Below are 21532 nucleotides of genomic sequence, written 5' to 3' on the forward strand. Positions count from 1 at the left end.
TTTTATTATCAAGCTTAATCTTATTTGATTTGTTAGATCATTTGCCTTTTTTAAGACCATAAATAAATTTTGAATTTATCAGAAGGGTGTTTTATGTCATAGAATCTGCATTTCACAGTCAGCTCTTTCTCATATTGACAAAATGAAGTATTGACAAAACAAAGTATTATTAAGGCAGCAGAGTACACTAGAGATGAGCATTCGCTTTGAGGTTACACAGACCTGAGTTTGAATCCTAGCTGTGGGGTTGACAAAATCCGGGATAAATCCCCTTACTTCTCCAAGTCGTTGTTTCCCTATTTATAAAAACAAGATAATCTTACCTATTCCCTTTGACAAGCCTCATAGGGCAGAGGTTAATCTCTAACTTTGTAACTTTAGGGCAAGTTACTTAACTATTCTGTGCTTCAGTTTCCTCATCTGTAAAGTGGAAATAATAGGATACTGAGCACGTAAGGCTATTGTGAGGGTTAATTCAGTTGATTTATGTAAAGCACTTAGAACAACGCCAGATAAACAGTAAGCGAGTAATCAAGAAGACCTATTATTATGATATTGTTCTTGAGAAGATTAAATTAGATATCATCTCTAAAGTCCTTGGAACATAGAAGAGGAGTGGAAACAGAAAACACTCCTATAGTCCACCCCTCAGCTTCCACTTCATGCCCCCAGAACAGGGGATGCAACAGAGTTCCATCAGCTACCATATTATCACAAGGTGATGGCAATTTGGTCATACTTCCCCCTGAAACCTACTACATTAACCACAATCAAGAGTCTTTAAGTAGGGTAGAGAAGGAAACAAGGAGAAAAGAATAGTAATCTAAAACCTAGGTGCTACAATGCCCACTCTGTAGCCGTCCTGAGTCTTAAGTTGATGATCATATATGCTCTCTGTCACCATCCATTCCATGTTTGCCCTTGCCTCTGACAACACTTTGGCTGAAGGAGGTACTTTATCTGGTGGAATATCCCAAATGTTCCTTCCTGTAGGTTTTGGGTCCTTAGTTGGTCTTGCCTTTATGCGGTTGCTACAGTTTTCCATTGAACAGGATTATTATGAATATTAAGAAATGAAGTTAGTGAATTCCCTGAGTTTCAAAGCCCTCTTTGTCCTCGTTGTTGAAGCACCAACCCAATTCCTTCCAGGTAATCACTCCACCTACATTTACCCACTTCTGTGCCTATCAATTCAGTGATACAAGGAATCCCAAAATGTATAGAGGGCTATCTCAACTTGCAATATTCCCTAAGAAAAGTATTCTTCCCTTGGGCACTAGGATCTCCAAACCCAAGGTCACAAGGAAAGAGAACAACAATATTCCAGTGGGTTATTAGGTGAAACGATCTTCACTCCTTAGTCCCCAGACTCATGCCTCCTGGCTATGGGGAAACACCACCATATTTGCTGCTGGTTTAAGAGATTTATTACATCCTATGGGACACCACTCCAATTTGGTAAGATGTTTTCTCCCAGATATCATAGTAATTGGGTCTTAAGCAGGCCATTCATCTGTTCTGTCAAGCCAGATGCCTCTGAATTATGGGACACACAGTAAGAGTATTCAGAGAACCAGTGAGCAAACACCACTGAAACTAAGAAAAGTCTAACCGACTCTGCAGAATGGATCATCTTGTAGACCTGTTATATCTTCCCATTCTATCTCCATTGCAAGAGTTTCAACCACATTTTTCTTCCCCAGATCTCCTTGTCATCAATCTCCCAATCTTGTTCTTTCAATGTTCCCAACTAGAAGGCCAACATTTTTTCCATTGACCGTGAGTCAATGTAGATCAATGCCTCAGACTATCTTTCCCTAATGAAGTGAATAACTGGTGTCCTTCTTGAAGTTCTGGAAGGATTTTATTTTAACACTATCTTTCTGGCTACCTCTGAAAGGGACTGTAGCACAGTGGCTGTTTATTTCCCATTGATGTGGGCTCAGGGTTCAGATCTATCTGAAAATCAGGCCTGAGCTTTTTCCTCCTCCATTAGCTGATGAGAAACTCCCCCTTGAGGCCTCTGGTGTGAGTTAAAGGAGAAGCAGAAAGAGCAGGTACTGTGTGAATATAAGTCACCTGCTCATGAAACTTTCTTGAGCCTTCTGGATCTACTGGGACCCACTTTCATATCTATCACTTCCATATTATGATGGATTCCTGCTATGCATGCCCAATTTTATGGTTCAGTGCATCAGATACCTCAGCTCATGATAGGCAGTTTGGATCACATAAATATTTCATGATCCATGGTGAGCATTCAGTCTTCACCAATAGCAAGCCAGGAGCTACTTGTCAAATGGAGCATAGAGTCAAGGCAATACTCCAAACTCCTGGAGGTTTAAGCTGTGATTCTCATATTGGGATTTTCCAGAAGCTCCAAACAGCCAGCATCTTGCCCTGCCTTTGCTCTTCATCCCAGACTCCCACCAATGATAATTTGAGTAAATAATAATTGAGTTATTTCTCCCAGCAATGAGGCTATCCCTGAACTCTTAAATATATGACCAAATAAATTCCAGATCTAATTTTGACTCTGTTTCCTAGAGCCACTTCTGATACCAATTACTGTATCAGTCAGGGTTCCAACAGGAAACATGACATACTTAAATTAGAATAATGTTTTAAAGTTTTATTTACAAAGGGACTAATTACAAAGGTGTGGATGGGGTAAGGGAACCACGAAGGATGTGCAGGTACCTGAGTCCAACAGTTGTGGAACTGTCACCATCCCTAGGTCCACAAGGACCAGGAAAAGGAGAGAGTTGAGTGGAGCAGAGACTACTTTGATAGGAGATATGATTTCCTATTGAGGGACACAGCCCACTCAAAGCAACCTCACCACAACTTCCAGGGTGTAATCCAACCAAAAGCCAGAGGTTTGGAAGTATGTTGAACCAACCCCTACAGATTACTTTTCCAGGACATAGTGCAGGGTAGATAAGAATGAATACCAAGAGGCTGGGCTCACTAAAGCATCTTGGAGACGGGCTACCACATTTAATCCCTACAGGTCATCCTTCTGGAATAGAATAGCATGGATAGGAGTAAAGCTATCCAGCACAGTAATCAATATATGTAAGTTCCCTTTCCTTTCACAGAAGTTGACCTTCCAAACCTAGATTCATGCACTAGTTACTTGCTTTTTTCTGATTTGGACATTACCGTTGCTCAGTCTTTGGGCTACAGACACATTGGTGGTCCAGTGGTAAACTTCTTATTTCTACCATGGATATACAGCTCCAGTCCTAGCACCGGCAAGGACTCATCTTTGCTCCCACAGCTGGTTCACCACTCACCCCTGATTTAATAATTTTCTCTCTTCTTTTGCCTGTACCCAGAAACCACACATTTTCCAAGGACCATCTCAAGGTTGATTTCTGGAGACTTAAATAAAATAAATCATGAGTCCCAAAAATCTGCACTACATTGTGTAATATTAGGTTTTTGGATTTCAGCTGCTTCTGACTGACAATTTTCATTTGGTGGGGTCTGCACGAGCAAATTGCCAAAAACATTCCCCAGACAGAGGGTACATTAGCATTGAGGGCTATGTCTACTATGGCAGGAGTGGGTCTAATTTATATTCTTATCAAGTTTATTCCAGTGTTGTTTTAGAGCCACATGTAGATCTGTCTCTCTCCAGGCCAGGGGATGCAAAGTCAAATGTAGGTTACACAAATGAGTGAAGCGGGGCAGAATATGGTGAAGATTGTGGCAAAATGCTGTGCCGGAACCCCATGGAGAGATTTTCAAATTCAAAATTTTTGAAATACTCCCTCCTTCTCCTACATCACCATTTTTTCCCTCTCTACTGGATCATTTTCATCAGCACAAAAATGTGCTATTACTTCACCCATTAAAAACAAAACAAAACAAACTACTCTTGATCTTATTTCTTCCATCAGCTTTGCTCCCCATTTACAGTAAAATCTAGAAATGAGTAGTCTTTACCTGCTGCCTCCAGTTCTTCCCCTCCCATTTTCTCTTAACCCATTCTAGTCAAGCTTTCGTCCCTACCACTTTCCCAAAACTGCTCTTGTTAGGGTCACCAGTGACTTATGTACCACTATCTCCAACAGTCAATTTCAAGTCCTCCTCTTACTTCACCTCTCAGCAGCATTCAACACCACGTCTCTTGGTCTTCCTTCTTCTCAGTTACCTTTGCTGCTCTCTTCTCTACCTCCCTAACCTTTTTGACTGGCTCTACTGTAAGATTGCTCCAAAGCTTTTGAACTCTTCTCTTCTTTTCTCTGTCTCATTCACTCCCTTGATTATCTTATTCCTTTCTGTGTCTTAAAAAATATCTATCTGCTGATGACACCCAAATGTACACCTCTAGGCCAGTTCTAATGAATTGCAGACTTGCATACTCAAATGCATTCTTGAATTCTCCACTTAGATGTCTAGTGGACACCTCAAATTAACATGAATAAATCTGAACTCCTTCTCTTCCTTCCTACCCAGACTTGCTCTACCCATCCTTCTCCATCTTGTCAATAGCAATTCCATGTTTCCAGTTGCTCAGGCCAGTAATCTGGGAGTCATCTTTGACTCCTCTCTCTCACACCCCAGTCAAATCTGTTAGGAAAGCATGCTGACTCTGCCTTAGAAATATATCCAAGTGTTTCAGTTTGGGATGTGAGAAAGTTCTGGAGATGGATTGTAATGATGGTTGTACAACACGTGAATGTACTTAATGCCACTGGACTGTACATTTACAAATGGTTAAAATGGTCAATTTTATGTTATGTACATTTCAGCACAACTTAAATACACACACACGCATGCACACAGAATCTTACTGCTTTTCCCCACCCTTCTGTTTTGCCATGGTCTAAGCCACCATCATCTCATCTGGATTATACCAACAGCCTCCTGACTTCTTCCTGCTTCTACCCTTACCCCACTATGGTTTATTCTCAGCATAGCGGCCAGAGTGATTAATTTAAAATCTAGGTCAGATCATGTTAGTCCTTGTCTCAAAATCCTGCAATGGTTCCCCATTTAACTGAGAATTATAGCCAAATTTCTCACAATAGCCTACAAAGCCCCTGTGATCTGGCCTCCTGTTGCCTCTCATCTTCTTTCCAACACTTCTGCTCATTTCACTCCAGCCACACTGCCCTCACTGCTGTTCCTGGAGCACACCAGGCCTGCTCTCACCATAGGTTCTTTGCTTTTGCTTTGCCTAGACAACTCTTCCCTGAGGTATCAACGTCCTTAACTTGCTCCGCTCCTTCAAGTCTGCTCAAATCTCACCGTCTCAATGAAGAGCATCCCCATCAATTATCATGGCCACCTGCACCCTCTAACTTTGGGATTCCTTACTTTGCTCTACTTTTTCTTTTCTTTTCTTCTTAATGGCATTTCTCACCTTCTAATGTACGATGCAATTTATTTGTTTATCATTTTTTTACTGTCCGTCTCCCCTACTAGAATGTTAACAGGGATCTTTCTCTATTTTGTTCACAGTTCTATCCCAAGAGGCTAGAACAGTTTTTGACACATAATACATATTCAACAAATGTTTGTTGAGTGAATGAATATATGAATGAATTGATTTGAAGCAGCACCAAATTATAACCTTTTCAGAGCACCCACCTGTCTTGATTCAGTCCTAATGGGAAATAAAAACTGTGTTTGGGGACAGAATAAGCAGGTACAATAGGAAGCAGTGAACAATAGGAGTGGGGACGTAGGATTAGATCATGAAAGTCCTTGAAATAAGTGAAAATAGGACCTTGAATGCTTATGTAGTAGGGAGATTATTATTAGATACTGAAGAAGGAGAACAATTTGGCCACACACCAAAGCAGAGTAAACTGTGTACTCAGCCTAGAAACCTTTGCAAGATGGTCCAGCAACATGAGCGATGACCATCTATGGCCTCACATTTTAATATAAACTAAAACCATTTATTATCATCAAGGCCAAGAAATGTCTAATGGTCACATTACTCCTTGAATAATCACTAGCATGTTATATTATTCTCTATAGTTTTCCGTATTCTCGAAATATTTCAAAACTAAAATTTATAGATGAAAAAAATGAAATCTCCCAGAAAATCAGGTAGGCCTGTGGTTGGATAGTTAGGTACCTAATGTAGGACTGATAACTTTCTACATGTATATGATTTTTAGTGATAGATGCAAAAGGATTTTATTTCTTTTTCTTTTTCTTTTGTTTTTTTGGTGAGGAAGAGTCGCCCTGAGCTAACATCTGTGCCAGTCTTCCTCTATTTTGTATGTGGGTCACTGCCACAGCATGGCTGATGAGTGGTGTAGGTCTGCGCCCAGGATCCGAAACCACAAACCCAGGGCGCCAAAGCGGAGCACACCGAACTCAACCACCAGGCCATGGGGCTGGCCCCCAGCTTTTATTTCTTTAATTCAGCCACTGTCTTATCTTTTGTTCAACCAGAATTATCATCTTCCTCACTAGCTCAAATAAGAAAACTATTGTATCAGTTCCCCTTTCCAATTTTCCCATGTCTCGGTATGAGTCTACCATAGAAATCTTGCATTCTTCCCGAGCCCCATCCTTTATATCCAATCTGCCATTAATCTGTTCAAATTGTTTGGCTTTTTACTTCTTATCTCCTCGGCTACCTACCTAGTCCAAGCCGTCATCAGCCCACACCTGTATTTCTGCATTAATTCATTTAATCCTCATAATGACCCTGTGAAGTAGGTGCCACTTTACAGATGAGGAATCTGAGCCATAGAGAGGATCTTCCCTGCCGAGAGTCAAAGCGCTAGTGACAGAGAGCCAGGATTGGAACCCAGGCATCCTGACTCCAGACTCTCTGCTCTTAACCACTGTGCAGCCAGGGTTTGTTCAGTGACTGAATGAACTGGCCAAAAGCCCTGCCTCTGAGTCCTGCCTCTGAGCTGTCTCTCCTTCAATCCATTCTACATACTCATTTCCCTAAAAGTCCATCTCAGCCGACTGCTCTACATCTGCAGCATCTAACAAGACTCAAGCACATATGACATCAAGATTATGTCTTCCCTTAATCTCAAGGCCTTCCACAATCTGGCCAACCCCCCTCCAACTCTTAGTGTTCACCAGTTCATTTCGCACCAGCTTCTTCCGCTTGGTCTACTCTCAGACACCTCACACATTTCTGTCTCTGGCCTGAAAAGGGCTTCCGTTGCACTCCACTCCCATCTGACCTTCTTTTGGGCTCCCAAAGCATGTGTGATCTGCCCTGCCCTGTGGCTCTTGATTAGGTACCACTTTAGATGGTCATTTACATTTCTTTGTGTAGGCTTCAGCTGTCACAGGGTTTCTCAGTCACATCACTAGTGACATTTTAGATTGAATAATTCTTTGTTGTGGGGGGGCTGTCCGGTGTATTGTAGGATGTTTAGAAGCATCCCTAGCCTCTGTGCGCTAGATGCCAGCAGCAACACCCCTCTCACCCTTCTAACGCCCACCTTCCCCTCCCAGTTGTGACACCAAACTGTTTTCAGGCATTGTCAAAAGTTCACTGGGGGTAAAATCACCCCCTAGTTGAGAACCAGTGAGCTAGATTGTAAACTCTTCAGTTTTAGGGACTGCGTCTCATACTTTTTGTCTTGTCCATAGCGTCCAGCATCGGTGCCTGGCACACAGAAAGAACTCAATAAGTCGCTGTTAAGGCCTCACCAGTATCACACCATCACGTGACATCTGGGCTCTACTTTTCAGTAACTCCTTCTACCACAATATCTCACAGCTCAATGCTGGCTGCAGAGAAAGCTAAGTTGACCACGACCTTTTGACTAAGTGGAAGAGCAGAGTTGAAGACAACTGAGCTTCTGGACCTTTAGCTAGCACTGGTAGTGGGTCATGAGTCTAACCTTTTGTTCCAGATATATTAAAAGAAAAATTCTTGTCCAAAATCAAGCATCCAACCACAAGATGATAAATGAAGTGGTTAGAACCTCTCTGGTGTTCACATGTTTTTTTCTGTATGAGGACAGCATACGGGGTTGGGCAGGTTTTAGGGTCAGACCAACCAGAAGTCAAATCATGTCTCTGTTTTCTTGTAGCAACAATGTGATTCTGGGCAATTACTCAGGAGCCTCACCTGGAAAATTTAGGAAATAAAACCTATCTTCCAGGAGAAGTAGCTCTCCACTCCTACCAACACAGCCCTCACCATACTCAGACACTATACTGTGGTCTTACTCTACTAACTTACTCTCTACACATTGAAATGGGCCCTGTTACTATCTCCATTTTACAGATAAAGAAACTGAACAACAGAGAGGTTCAGTAATTTGTCCAAAGGCACAGAACTAAAAAGTCACTGAACCAGAATTCAAGCCCAGAGAGTCTGGCTCAGAGTCCATGAGCATAATAACAAGATCATTCTTTTGGATCAGAAGATTAAATAAGATAGCAGAAGCAAAGTGCCTAGAACATAGCAGTTATTCATTTAATTTCCAAACTTTTCCCTCACCCAGTTCCCTAGAAGTCATGTAGCAAGTATTTCTTGGGTACTCACAGGATATATTTAAGGTAAACAGATAAAAGCAGATGTGGTTCTCCCTCCAGGAACAAAATAGGGGAAGAAGGCCAAGTAAGCCAAAGCTGATCTTCAGCCCTCAACTCCTCTGCTCTGAGCCCATTCTCTACCCTGACTCAAAGGCAAATATTCCCTCTGTTCAGGACTCTAATGGGCTCTTTCTCCACTATCAAAGCAGCTCTTGGAAGAGGCTCTGAAACTTATGCTTGGTAAGGTGTAAATGACACAGTAAGCAGATATAATAGTAAACGTGTATTGCAGTGCTTCTCTTAAAGGCATTTTCGTGTTTGTAAGCATGACACTTTGTATTAGGGTGAACAGAGAAATTTATTTTTAAGGAACTGGCTCACACGATTGTGGGGACTGGCGAGTCCAAGATTTGCTGGGGCGGGGGGTGGGGCGGCTGGCAGGCTGGAGACTCAGGCAAGAGCTGGAGTTGGAGTCCAAAGGCACTCTACTGGCAGAATTCCTTCTTGCTCAGGGGAGGTCAGTCTTTGTTCTGTGAAGGCCTTCAACTGATCAGATAAGGCCCACCCACACTATGGAAACTAATGTGTTTTACTCAAAGTCCACCAATTTAAATGCTAATCTTATGCCAAAAACACCTTCACAGAATCATCCAGATAATGTTTAACCAAATATCTGGGCATCATAGCCCAGCCAAGTTGAACCATAAAATTAACCATCATAGTACCTTAAATTTAAATACATAGAACTTTCTAAGAGAAATTGCTGATATCAGTCAAGCAGGCAACAATGATATCTGGGGACTAGGAAACAGTCTTCCCCTGTTCATGGAACTCACAATACATGACTACACACTAGCAGAGTGGATTATCAACCCAACAACATTTCCTTGATTACCTTTGCTCTCTTCCACAGCCTGGAATTTAGGAGGAAACCTTTTCAAAAATACTTACTTTTCCTGATTCAATAGCAAAGACAACTGCCTTCAAATAAAGGTATACAGACCTACACCACCACTGCTTTAATTACAGTAAGTTTTTGTTCTCTCTCCCCTCGAGATCAAGAGCAGCTATGGGCAGGAAGGCCAACTTCTGCCTTGTTTACGGTTCCATCCCTTCTGCCCAGCACAGTTGCTGCCTAATAAATAATCGTTGAGTGAATGAAAAATAAATTGTGAAAGCTGAACAGCTCCCTGGTGTTCCCTTGTTTGGCACAACTTTCCAAAATACTAGGCATCCTTATTTATAGACTGAAGTATGGATTCATTCCAAAGCAGATATCAATGATTATTAGATTCATGGTCATTTTCAATTTACAGCATCGCAGATCTTCCAGGTGAATGAATAAAGGGAGAGTCACTTCCACTTGCATACTGTGATTACAGAAAACATTCTTTGAATTGTTTTGCTGATTAATCTGCAGAGAGAAAGCTGTTCCGCACCTTCGGAAAATTCCCAATTTAGGCAGAAACGCACGCATTATCAAGGGCCTTTACCAGAAAGACTAAAATGCCCCAGAGATGGGCAATGACTATTTGCCTGCTAGAGGCATATATTCAGAGTTAAGGATTATCGCAGGAAGGTGCCAGAGCTTCCTTTCCCAGGTTTACATCTGCGCTGTTCTTTCCATCTGCTTCTTATTCCCCAGCAAATATCTCTAATTATATATCATGTACCAGCAAATCAGGAAAAGGGCATCGCATCCCGACGTAATCTCTGTGACCTTTAGGAAGCGGCAGGTCTCTCACGGGTGAGGCAGTCGAATCTCTCATTTTATTTGGTATTCATATTCCTTTTGGGGGAAGGCTTGCTCCCCCTCCTCTCCGTGCGAGGCTGCTCTTAGCTTTCCTTCCACCTCCGGACGTGTGTGGGTGGCTACAACCGGGCTGTGTTTGGGAACGGGTTTCCACCAGGGGGCACTGGAAGGGAGAGAACGTGAGAAGCACCACTTCTCAGAACAGCTTCCAAGGCCAGCTTTCAGCACAAATAAACGTCAGATGAAAAGCTGTTGGCGCTGCTGTCTGGGAAGCTGAGCTGATGGCGTTCCTTCCGTTTCTAATGTTTTGAGGTTTATATCAGCGTAACCCCGCGTTCATCCCCTGGCATTTCCGATGTCAGAGTTTCGTTTTGAATCAGTGCTTCAAGTAAAATTCATTCCTACTGAATTTGGTCATAATAACTGGCAGATGGCTGGTGATTTTGATTTGAAAACACGAATAACTGGCTCTCTTTCAAGAGCTGCCTTGAACCAAAGACCGGGTCAGTCGCCGACCCACACGTTCCAGGTTGCAGTGTTAAGACGAGGAATTCTGGTGCCGGCTGCATTTGCAGCTGAGGGGCAGGGAAAGTGGGAAACCCTTGAAAACCCGGGACTTTGGAAAAATGGCTCTGGGTGATTAGAGCTGAGCCTCTAAGTTCACTACAAGATATGCCTTATTTTTTTCCAGAAATTTACAGAAAGGCCAAACTTTCTCATTACTGTCATAAATCCCACCATTAGATCTATTTCTTAAGGGCTTTTTTTGTGTGTGTGAAGATCAGCCCTAAGCTAACATCCATGCTAATCCTCCTCTTTTTGCTGAGGAAGATGGGCTCTGAGCTAACATCTATTGCCAATCCTTCTCCTTTTTTTTCCCCTAAGCCCCAGTAGATAGTTGTATGCCATAGTTGCATTGCATATCCTTCTAGTTGCTGTATGTGGGACGCGGCCTCAGCATGGCCGGAGAAGTGGTGCTTCTCCGGTGGGTGCGCCGCCGGGATCCGAACCCCGGGCAGCCAGTAGCAGAGCGCGCGCACTTAACCGCTAAGCCCCAGGGGGCCGGCCCTCTTAAGGGCCTTTTGAAGACAGACACATTTTAATTGACTTAATCCATGTTATCTAGGGGAAGTGACAGCTAGCTTTTCTTTAGCATGGATTTGTAGCTCTGATCAGGCATCAGAAAAGGCTTTCCAGATGCCAAACCAAGAACCCATAACAATAAGGGAAAAGAAACAGAAAGAGAGAGAGAGAGCAAGACACTGAGTTTTTCATAGAAATGTTTTTTCAATTTAGAAACCTATCTTTTATTCTGAATTTCTGCTGTTTATATATTTGAGTGTTAAATTATCCTTGTTTAGTGTGTGTGCCTCCTTTTGATATTAAAAGGACACTCCTTTTTAACAGGAATGCTACAAGAACACTGCTGTGGTTCCTTTTGATATTAAAATGCCCATTCTTCTAAGAAATGCAAGTCACCAGAGACGTTATGTCTTTTTGAATGTATTGACAATATAACAACCCTATGTTAGATCCCAAACTGATTTTTTGACATTATCCTTGTCTGTGAAACCTTAAAGTAAGAGGAATAACTATATTAAGCAGATTCATTGGTTACTAACAGAAAACAGGTACCTAGCTCATGGGACAGTAAACTGATAAATTGGGTGGGAAGATAAGAATGCCGCTTGGCTTGGCTGGGGCCTAAAGGGGTGCTGTGGGCGGGGGAAGGAGCCAGGAGACTCTAGAAGCCTGGATGGAGCACTGGGCACCAGGGGAGACAGTGTTTCAGGGAGTAATGGGTGCTGAGAGGCAGAGTGTCCCTGAAGATTGCTCTCCTATTCACAGCTTCGGCCAGGGCAAACCCCCAGGCACCAAACATTCCATGGGCAGTCTTTAAGATGGCACCCAATGATGTCCTTCTTTGCTCTCTGCATGAATTTTGATTTCTTCCCAGTAACGAGCTGATGTGAGATGGACTTTGCAGTCAGTCATCTTGCACACAATTCCTCTCCGCCCCCAGGTCTCAGAGCAGTATTTCCTAGAAGACTGTTCTCTGTGAGCTCAAAGTTCATGACGAACTCACAGATATTACACCCAAGACATCTGGCCAGCTAGTGATGTGACAAAGTGCTCAGCCACAGGCACTGGTACAGCTGGCACTGTGTCAGGAGCTGTGCTCCCTGACTCTCAGTGGGCAGGAAGTGGACAGACAACGCCGGCCAGGTGGGCTCCACCAAGGAGCAACAGGGGGATCTGCAGGTTGGTACATGAGAAGGCGTGGATGCATCACAAAAGTAGTTCCAAATGGTTATCATTATTGCTACAGACTTTGGGCAGTTGCAGGGGTATAAAAGCGTAATAATTTAGAAACAAAAGAAAAGACACATCCTAGTGTCCATATTAACACTAAGGCTATTTTTGAGAAAGGGGACCAACTCCAGCCTGAGGCAAAATGGTGGTGAGTGTGGCCAAGTTCGTTTCTGGTCCATGGCTCTCCCTGCTTTTGCCACTGAATTAGTTATCCATTATTGGAACAAATTATCTCCAAACTTAGAGGCTTAAAACATTTATTATCTCACAGTTGCTGTGGGTCAGTAGTCCAGGCACAGCTTAGCTGGGTGCCTCTGGCTCGAGGTTGAGAAGTTCATGAAGCTTATGAACTTTTAGTCAAGCTGAGTTGGACTGAGCTGGAGAATCCACTTGAAAGTTCTCTCACATGGCTGTCGGCTGGCCTTGGTGCCTGGGTTCCTTGTGACGGGGATTCTCCATAGGCTGCCTGAGAATGCTCACAGCATGGCAGCTGGTTATCCAAGAGACACAGAGCCCAAGAGCACTAAGACAGAAGCCACAGTCTTTGTACAACCTAATCTCAGAGGTAACACTTCATCACCCTTACCATAGTCTATTCATGAGAAGTGAGTTACTGGGTCCAATTCCTACTCAAGGAGAGGGATTGCAAAAGGGTGTGAATACCAGGGGGCGGACATCATTGGGGGCCATCTCAGAGACTGCCTGTGCAGCTACCCTCCTTATCTTCACATTCAGAGTAATAATGGAAGACACAACGTAGTGGGGTTGGTGTGGGAATCGAATCCAATAAGGAGTAAGAGAGGGCTTTGAAAACAGAGGCCCTAGAAAGGCAGTGTGATCAAGGGGTCCTTACCTCACTCTCAGATCAAATTCTGGAGATGAGTCCAGAAACCTGCATTTTCACAGTGTCCCAGGCATGCTTCAGGCACACCAAGACTTAAGAACCACTCATATAAATTATTTTTTTCCTTCTACTTTATAAATTGGGAAGAAAAAAAAGGCAGAGAAATTAAGTGAAAATGAGGTGGAGGGGAGGTAAGGGGGGAGGTTTTCGAGCCCCCAGCTCTTCTTCCTGGGCCCTGTCCTCTAAGTACCTCTCTTGGGTTGGGTCTGTTCTCAGGGGAACTGTTAGTTGGTAGAAATGCTGGCAATACCAGTTACATTTCACAAACCGAACCTCACTGGAGCCACGCCCTGATTCCTCACTCAGGCTCTCCCCACCATTCAGTATGATCAATATCTCACCCTCCACAATGATCTCCTCGTGCCCTACAGCAGCCTAGGAGGCCAGACTTCTATGACAGCTCTTAAAACAACAAATATATTTGGCAAAGGACTCTGGCCTGGCAAATACATATAAACATTTTTTGATTAGCAGTAATACACCTTGAAACCTCTCTTGGCTTTCTCCTGTCAACAGTAAACACTCACAAAGCAATGCCCTTCCAGGCCAGACAGAATGATTCTCAAAATATTTCCCCCAATAGGTAGTCTCTTATTTAATCCCTTGGGCAATCTAATCCTTGTCTCAACTCTCACCATTATTTATTTTATATATAACTGAGTCTTTTCTGTTATAATTCATAGCCTTTTCTCTCGTTCTGACCTCAGGAGAAATGAAGAACAGATGCTCACACAGCTTTTAATAAAAAGCTTCTTATTAAGTCACTGCTCATCTTTGTCCTCCCATTGCGGGAGGTGGGGACACAGGTTGCTGCTGCTCTGCTCTTTCTGCTTGGCTCTGCTTGGCCCGTCTTTCTGTTAACTTGGCCTGTTCTTATCTATGAGTGGATCAAGACCGTAAGTTATATTCAGGTCAGTACAACTGGAATAGCCTGGTTTCTTTTTTACAAATTCTACCAACAAGCATTAGGTTCTAAAATGTGATTCGGCTTAAACAGATGACATTTAAAAACTGCAATCCGTTTTTCCTATTGCCACTTAAAAGTCAGAAATGCAAAAGCTTTGTTAGCCGGCTTTTGATTGCTTTAATCTGATATGACTGAGTTTGCTACAGCTTGGTTCTATAATCATCTAGAATTAAAATCAGATAGTGTTTTTCTCATTTTGTTAATCACTTGCATGGTAAGGTCCTTTGAGTCATAGAGCTAAATTAATAAGTATTTCCAAAAATTGCACATGGGACTGAATAGTCTTCCAAAGCAACTCTAAAATTAAGTTCATGAAAGACCTGTCATTTTTATCTATTGTTTCTTTATGATATCTTCTTGGGAGGGGGGCAAAAAGAGAGTCCCATTTTACAGAGGGGGCCCTGATATAAAGAAGTTGCCAGAGGTGACCCACTAAGGCTGCAGCAAATCTGGACTAGAACCTGGTCTCCTAGCCTCCAGCCCTGAGTTCTTTACACTAAATATCATTCTAAAAACAACACTTTTCAAACTGCATTTCTACTCACACATATAGATTTGAGGACACTATTTCTGTTTGGTTTTCGTTTGCATTCTCAATGCTGAACATTTACTAAAATTACATCACCACAATGGTTATCTAAATAACAAACAAAACTCTGTCACAACATCTGGGGAAATTATCCTCAAAATTTCACAAGCCCTATGCCATAAAGAAAACTTCCTGTGGTGTTCAAGACTAAGTAACATGTCCCAAACAAGCCCTGAAGAGAAATGACAAAGCCATCTTACTCACAGGTGGAAAGAATCATGGCTACACCTCTGCAGAGAGTATACAAAACAGTCTTCAATTCTTCAGCGGAGCTCCAGTCACAAAAACACATCTTTCAACTGAAATCATAGCTCACCCAAAACGTTTCTCACAGGCAAAGTTAACCCCACCTATTTTCCTGTTCTGAAAACCTCAGAGAGGTGTGCGAATGACAACCCAATGCCCTATATAAGAAAGCTCGATAATCTGCATCCAGATCTCTGAGGGTGGTTGCTATTAGTTCCTCATTCCCAACTGTGTGGGTGACTCCAGCAAACAACATTTTCAAGAAATCACCAGATTTTGGTAAAAGGGACCTTAAAAGTCATGAATTCAAACTACTCTGTCTGGACAGAGACGGAAATGGAGGTACAGATAGGATAAGAGATGCAGTTAGTGGTAGAAACAGAATTCGATTCTAGGTTTTGGAGTACCAAGTCTAGAATGTTCTGTCCTCCCACTCAGTACTGACACTAGGGATTTATTTTTTGGCGGGGAGGGAAAGCCAATCCAATAATACACCTAAAACATGACTGAGGCATGGCCGAGAAATATAAAAACATCATCATCAACAATAAAAAATGCACTTAAGAGTTTCACTTTATCCCATGGGAAAATATAACCAAAAAATTAGCTAAAACTAAAGAGAACAACTCTAATGAAGACAGCACACTTGCATTGCCCTTCCTATTTCCTGCCTTATAGATTATGATCTCTTGAAGCATTCTGGGTGGACTCTTCTCTTTTTACTTCACCTTTTGCCTTAGCTATGCTTTTATATAAAAACTTTTTTTTAAGTTTCAGTAAAATATTCAAAGATTTTTGAAGAAAATGTTTCCAAATGTTGCCAAGTATTATCCGTCTTGTTTTCCACATCGACAGTCTACCTAACTGTTAGTGAGAGGATTACACTTTCTCCTCACTCTCTTCATCGCCATCTGGCAGTTAGAACACAGCTCAGCAAGGTGAAAAGGGAAGTATGGGGTGGGACGGGGAGGCAGGAGGAGTCAAGGTGAGGGAGAAAGGAAGGAGAGAAGTAAGGTATAGCTCGAGTATGACCAATGCCTTGAATGAGCTACAATTCAGCTAAAAGTTGTGTATGTTTTTGTGATGGGATACAGTTAAACAAGACGACGAGGAGGAAGGTGGCAAACAGACTATGACTAGACTTAGGATAAATATTTTATTTTTTCCAGTATAAGGGAGGATAGAAGCAGCCTTTGGTGGATGGATGGACCAGAAGGGAAAGAGATGGTTCTCTAGTGTCATATAGCGGGCGTTGATCTGAGCAGCCAGTAATAGTTGTGTGTTCACACAACGCTCCCCCGCACAGGTGACAACACAGCAGTCCCCAGAGCAGACAGAACTCCTGAAGAAAGGCCCCATGTCTTCCTCAGCTTTCAACCCCCACAATATCAAGAACAATGTGTGGGGCAATACACAGCCTCTATTATCGATGACAAGACTGTTTCTTTTCCCTGGGCTCATGAGGAAAAATGAAGGCTCTAACCCAGCTGTTGTCTTAGTCAGAGATTGTAAGGGTCAGAAACTTACTCAAAGGAACTCGATCGTGGGGTCTACTGTGAGGCTGCAACAGATAATCTCGCTGATCCAGGAACCCAAGTCCAACCAGGTCTCCTGCAAATGATCTGGGAGACAGCTCAATACACCATGCTCTCTATTTTCCCTGGTCTCTCTGCCAGAACTGGAGCTTGCTCTGGGGCTTGCTTGCAGTGCAGGCAGCCTTTGTAGTGAACGTCACCTGATGCTTCTGCTCCAGAGCCCAGCACCTCCACTTACGGCATCTATGGCCTGGGGCAGATTCTTAAGACGTCGAAACTGATTGATTGCCCCTTCTTCAATTTTCCACCTAACTCCAATTAGCTGTGGACACCATGGGCAGGATCACTTAGCCCAAACATGGGCCCTGTTGGGGGCTTAAGCTGGACAGGCACCCCCAAACAAGTCTACCTAAGTAAGGAGGAGGCATTAGTGATAGAAGGGTCTAGACTTTTCTCTCTTAAGTAAGGAATATTTGATCCCCAGGGGAAAAGGAATTGGCAGCTATAAGGCTCAGTCTCTAGTCCGAAGAAGGTTAGCTCATATATTACAGAATTAAAAGTTTCAATTAAAACACAACTCATGTTTCTTATAAATATATAACTTTATATATTATATATATTTACAATATATACAGCATACAAATATTTTTAATGTAATACTTATGGTAGTCTTGAAAACAGATGTTTTCAAAACAAAAGATAGGTACTTATCCAAGGTGGGTTCCTGATTCATTCAGAACCCATATTCCAGGCAATGCCCCAGACCCAGATTTCTGTAGAAGTCAAAGGGAAGAGGGGGGTTGTTGGAACATGGCCCTAATGCCCTTCTCCTTCCCAAATTCCCTGGCCTTCCATTGGCACCAGCTAACATGGCCCCATGTGCATCCCGAAAATGAGCAAACCCTGGGGCCTGGGCACAGTACCCAGCACATAGTGGGCACTTGAGTACTTGTGGAGTGGATAAAAGTGAGTACTTTTAATCACCATCTCTAAGGCAGCATGTTCCATAATCCAGAAGATTCAGTCACAGCGCTAAGGCTGGTCTAGAAGCAAATGCTTTAGGCGTTTCCACTTTATAACTAAAACAATCCACACACCCAAGTGCTAAATAAATTAAAAGGTAGCCACAAAGTGCCATTTCTTCATCATGCTTTGGAATCGGGAAGTCACTGGTCACACCACCACTTATCTTCCAAAAGTTTCTTCACACTCGACTAGTTCATCTATCGTGCGCAGCAAATCTTCAAAGGACGGCCTTCCCTCTGGTTTCTGCAATTCAAAATCAAAGAGAAGCTGTGGGTTCCAGAATGCATTCCAAACATAATTTTTCACTGCTCAAACTCAGATAATATAGCATACTAGAGCAAGGTACTCATTGCTTAGGGCCATGCAATGGAACCTGTAGGCATCTCCAAACAGGTCTAATCTATGCTGCAGGTATTGCTGCCAGACTAACCTCTCTACCACTCTTCTTTTCTGTCCCTGTTCTAGACCCTAAGAGAGCTCCTTACTACCTGCAAAATCAAGTTCTGCTAATTTGCAGTGCCCTCTATGATCTGCCCCTCACCCACCCCACACCCTTGCTAACCAATTTCATTTCCCGCAAAACCCTCGCATGGGCTCTGCTCAATCAGACCAATCTCCACCCTCACGTACACACACCAAGGTCATTACCACCCCCTTACCTTTGCTCACGCTATCCTCTCTCCCCCAGCACCACTTCCTGACCAGAAGGCCTCTGCCCATCCCAATCAACGTTCTTCAGAGGCGATACAGCAAGTGACTGAGAGCATGGGCTTTGGAGACAGCCAGGACTCTGCTTCTCTGTAGCTAAGTGGCCTTGGGCAAGTATCAATTTCATGAGCCTCGGTATTCTCATCCACAGAGCGGTCACAGTAAAAGTATCCACACCTCAAACGGTTATTTAGAGAACTAGATCTAAAGCACCTAGTACAGTGCCTAGCACACAGTACATGTTAGCTAATGTTACTATCATCTTTCAAAAGTCATTTTGGTGTTTAATTTCTTCTATGAAGTGACATTTCAACACATGGGGAAGGGAAACTTCCAAAGACTAAAGAGACCTGAGGAAGTTGAGGTTTGGAGACAGAAACCCTCTCTCGTGAAAGAATAATACTTCAATAATGCAAGAGGTCACTGAGAGAAGAGCTACTTCCCTGGGTTTATTCCTTGAGTCCCTAACTCAGGCAACTGTGGCAGGATACCCACTTGGGAGTGGGGCGGCAGCCTGAATTTATGATCTTAATTACTAGTGTTTTGCACTTCTTCTTCCCATTGTTCAGAACTGAGTTGAGAGGGTTGGCTTCCTACCTAGTTTAAAATCATATAAAACATGCACCAACTCATTAGGCTCTAAAGACTACACACTATTAATCGACCAAGCCCAGATCCCTAAATGTTTTAGAGATTCAAAAAGAGAGCACAAAAAATTTTGTACCTCCTGCCAACATCTCAGCATCAACTCATACACATATTTGGATGCCAACTTCGGCCGGTAGAGTCTGTGGCCCCGAGTAACCATGGTTACCACTTCATAGTTGGTGTTTTTCTCAAAGGGCATTCTGCCTTCAGTGAATACTTCCCACATTAAAACACCTGGAAAAGGATAAAGATTACTAAATGATGTATTCACTTCCTCTTTAGAGCAGAGTTGAGGAAAACGGATCATGGTCTTACCAAATGACCAGACATCTGATTTGCTGCTAAAGCGACTGTAATTAAACACCTCAGGTGGGCACCACTTCACAGGAAATTTAGCACCGGAAGAACTTGTGTATTGATCATCTAGAACATACCTAAGTAAGACATACCATAGGTTTACACTTCTGAGGTACAATCTGCATTTTGTACATGTTCTTTCATCTTTTTTTCCCCTTATAATCAAAAACACCGTTGACTGAAGTCCAACGAGCATCCTGTTGAAGCTAAACGTTTGCCTCACAGTGGCCACGCCTGGTGATTGCCATCTTCCTCTCAGCTTCATTTAAGTGCTTGAGATGGATGCATTGTAACATTAGTATCTGCACTTTCATTTTTCTGTTTGTTTTTCTTCTTCACAAGGCAATAGAGGCAGAATACAATAAAATAGTTTGCAAACTTTTTTTGAAAGCAATTTTGCTCTTTAAACAAAATTTTACCCAAAGGCACCACAAGTAAAACATCTAAAGCAGAGCTGCTCTAAAGGAAGTGGTGCAAAGCGTTTGGAGACACATATGCTTTTAGCCCCCACAATTCCACAGAGCACAATTTTAAACTGCAGCAAATGAAAAGAGCAAACTGCAAAATGACACACGTAAATGGTGGAGTATAAATTTATAAACCATGACATCGCCCCGCCACACACACACACACACACACACACACACACACACACACTCAAAACAATATTATATAATTTTTCTATGGAAGCCTACTTAGGTCCTTCTGGAGAGACACACACAAACTGGTAACACTGGCTACCTCTGGGGAGGATCTTCAACTGGGGTGGTAAATATGGGGACTTCAGCCCTTCCTGTAATGTGTTTAGTATGTATTTACAAGAGGAATGTGTTTATGTATTATATGAACAAATGAAGTTAATTTCTAAAAGCTCCATGAGAAAATATTCAAATAATTGCACAAATTTCCTTTGCTGTGTAGACAAAGATGGTAACAATGCCACTATGGGCTGGATCAAGTTGTTTATCAGTCAGGGGAGTCTGAATTTAGTGAATAATGAGTGTTTTAGAGGGTTTGATGCAAAAGCACAGATTTTTCTGAAAGCCAAACATGTGCAATTGGAGGACTGCCTGTCAGACACAGAACATCTTCATATAAAGCAAATAAGAAGCACTGGGTAGTTAACGTCCTGACAGTCAGCAGTTCTGGTCCCATTTCTGACAGTAACACCTTCCTGGGCCTGAGTTTCCTTAGGAGCTAAACTTGGCCTGTCTGATCTGGTCCTCATCTGCCTTTATAACTGCTCCTCGCACTGGCCATGGGTGACAGTGCCACAGACAACACATCAGTGAATGAGTGAGGCTATGTCCCAATAACACTTTAAGAATGAATATCTGGATGAATGAATAAACAGACAGAAGGAGGAAAAGAACAAACTAAATACTTTTTAAAGGTCTTTTCTAACACTCTGTAACTCTAACACTTGGCCCTCATTCAATTCCTTGAGCAGACCAAGCTTGTCCCAGATTTCAAGCTTTTATATGTGTTTTTCCTTCTACCTGGAATATTTTATCCTCCGATTTTCACCTAATTGGCTACTTCCTGCCTTTTTTGGTCTCTAGTCAAACATTCTGGTCTCAGAGAGTCCTTTCAGAGCAAGAGCTCTAAAGCAGCTGCCATCACCCCTGCCCCGTACCATCACTCAACTCCCCCCCAGCAACCAACCCGAAGTTATCTCTATCACAGGGGTGGGCACACATTTTGGTAAAGGGCCAGATAATGAATATTTTAGATTTTGGAGGCCAGACTGTCTCTGTCACAACTACTCAACTCTGCCTTTGTAGTGTGAATATACCCACAGACAACACGTAAGTGAATGAACGAGGCTATGTCCAATAACACTTTAAGGATAAATGTCTGGATGAATGAATAAATAGACGGAAAGAGGAAAAGAACAAACTAAATACTTTTTAAAGGTCTTTTCTAACACTCTATTAAAACTACAAAAATTAAGAGAATAAAAACTCTACAGATTTGGGTATTCTAAGAACTTTACCCC

The 21532-nt window shown here is 42.6% G+C and overlaps 2 protein-coding genes across 7 annotated transcripts in view; both read right to left on the reverse strand.

Annotated features, from left to right (window-relative positions):
* Nucleotides 1-15451, reverse strand: part of TXK (TXK tyrosine kinase) — a 58536-nt gene extending 43085 nt beyond the window's left edge. Inside the window, exon 1 of the mRNA XM_058547008.1 lies at nt 15218-15451. Coding sequence (XP_058402991.1) covers nt 15218-15305 — 88 coding nt within the window. The 5' untranslated portion in view covers nt 15306-15451. The remainder of the gene's footprint in view (nt 1-15217) is intronic.
* Nucleotides 15452-17390: 1939 nt separating this feature from the next.
* The window catches only part of TEC (tec protein tyrosine kinase), a 137246-nt gene continuing 133104 nt past the window's right edge, over nt 17391-21532 (reverse strand). For all 6 annotated transcript variants that reach the window (XM_058547011.1, XM_058547015.1, XM_058547014.1 and 3 more), the window contains 3 exons: nt 19492-19610; nt 19253-19410; nt 17391-18063 (listed from right to left, as the gene is read on the reverse strand). In XM_058547011.1, coding sequence (XP_058402994.1) covers nt 17980-18063; nt 19253-19410; nt 19492-19610 — 361 coding nt within the window. In that variant the 3' untranslated portion in view covers nt 17391-17979. The remainder of the gene's footprint in view (nt 18064-19252; nt 19411-19491; nt 19611-21532) is intronic.

The sequence above is a fragment of the Diceros bicornis genome, chromosome 8 (genome assembly GCF_020826845.1).
Source record: "Diceros bicornis minor isolate mBicDic1 chromosome 8, mDicBic1.mat.cur, whole genome shotgun sequence".
Lineage (NCBI taxonomy): Eukaryota > Metazoa > Chordata > Mammalia > Perissodactyla > Rhinocerotidae > Diceros > Diceros bicornis.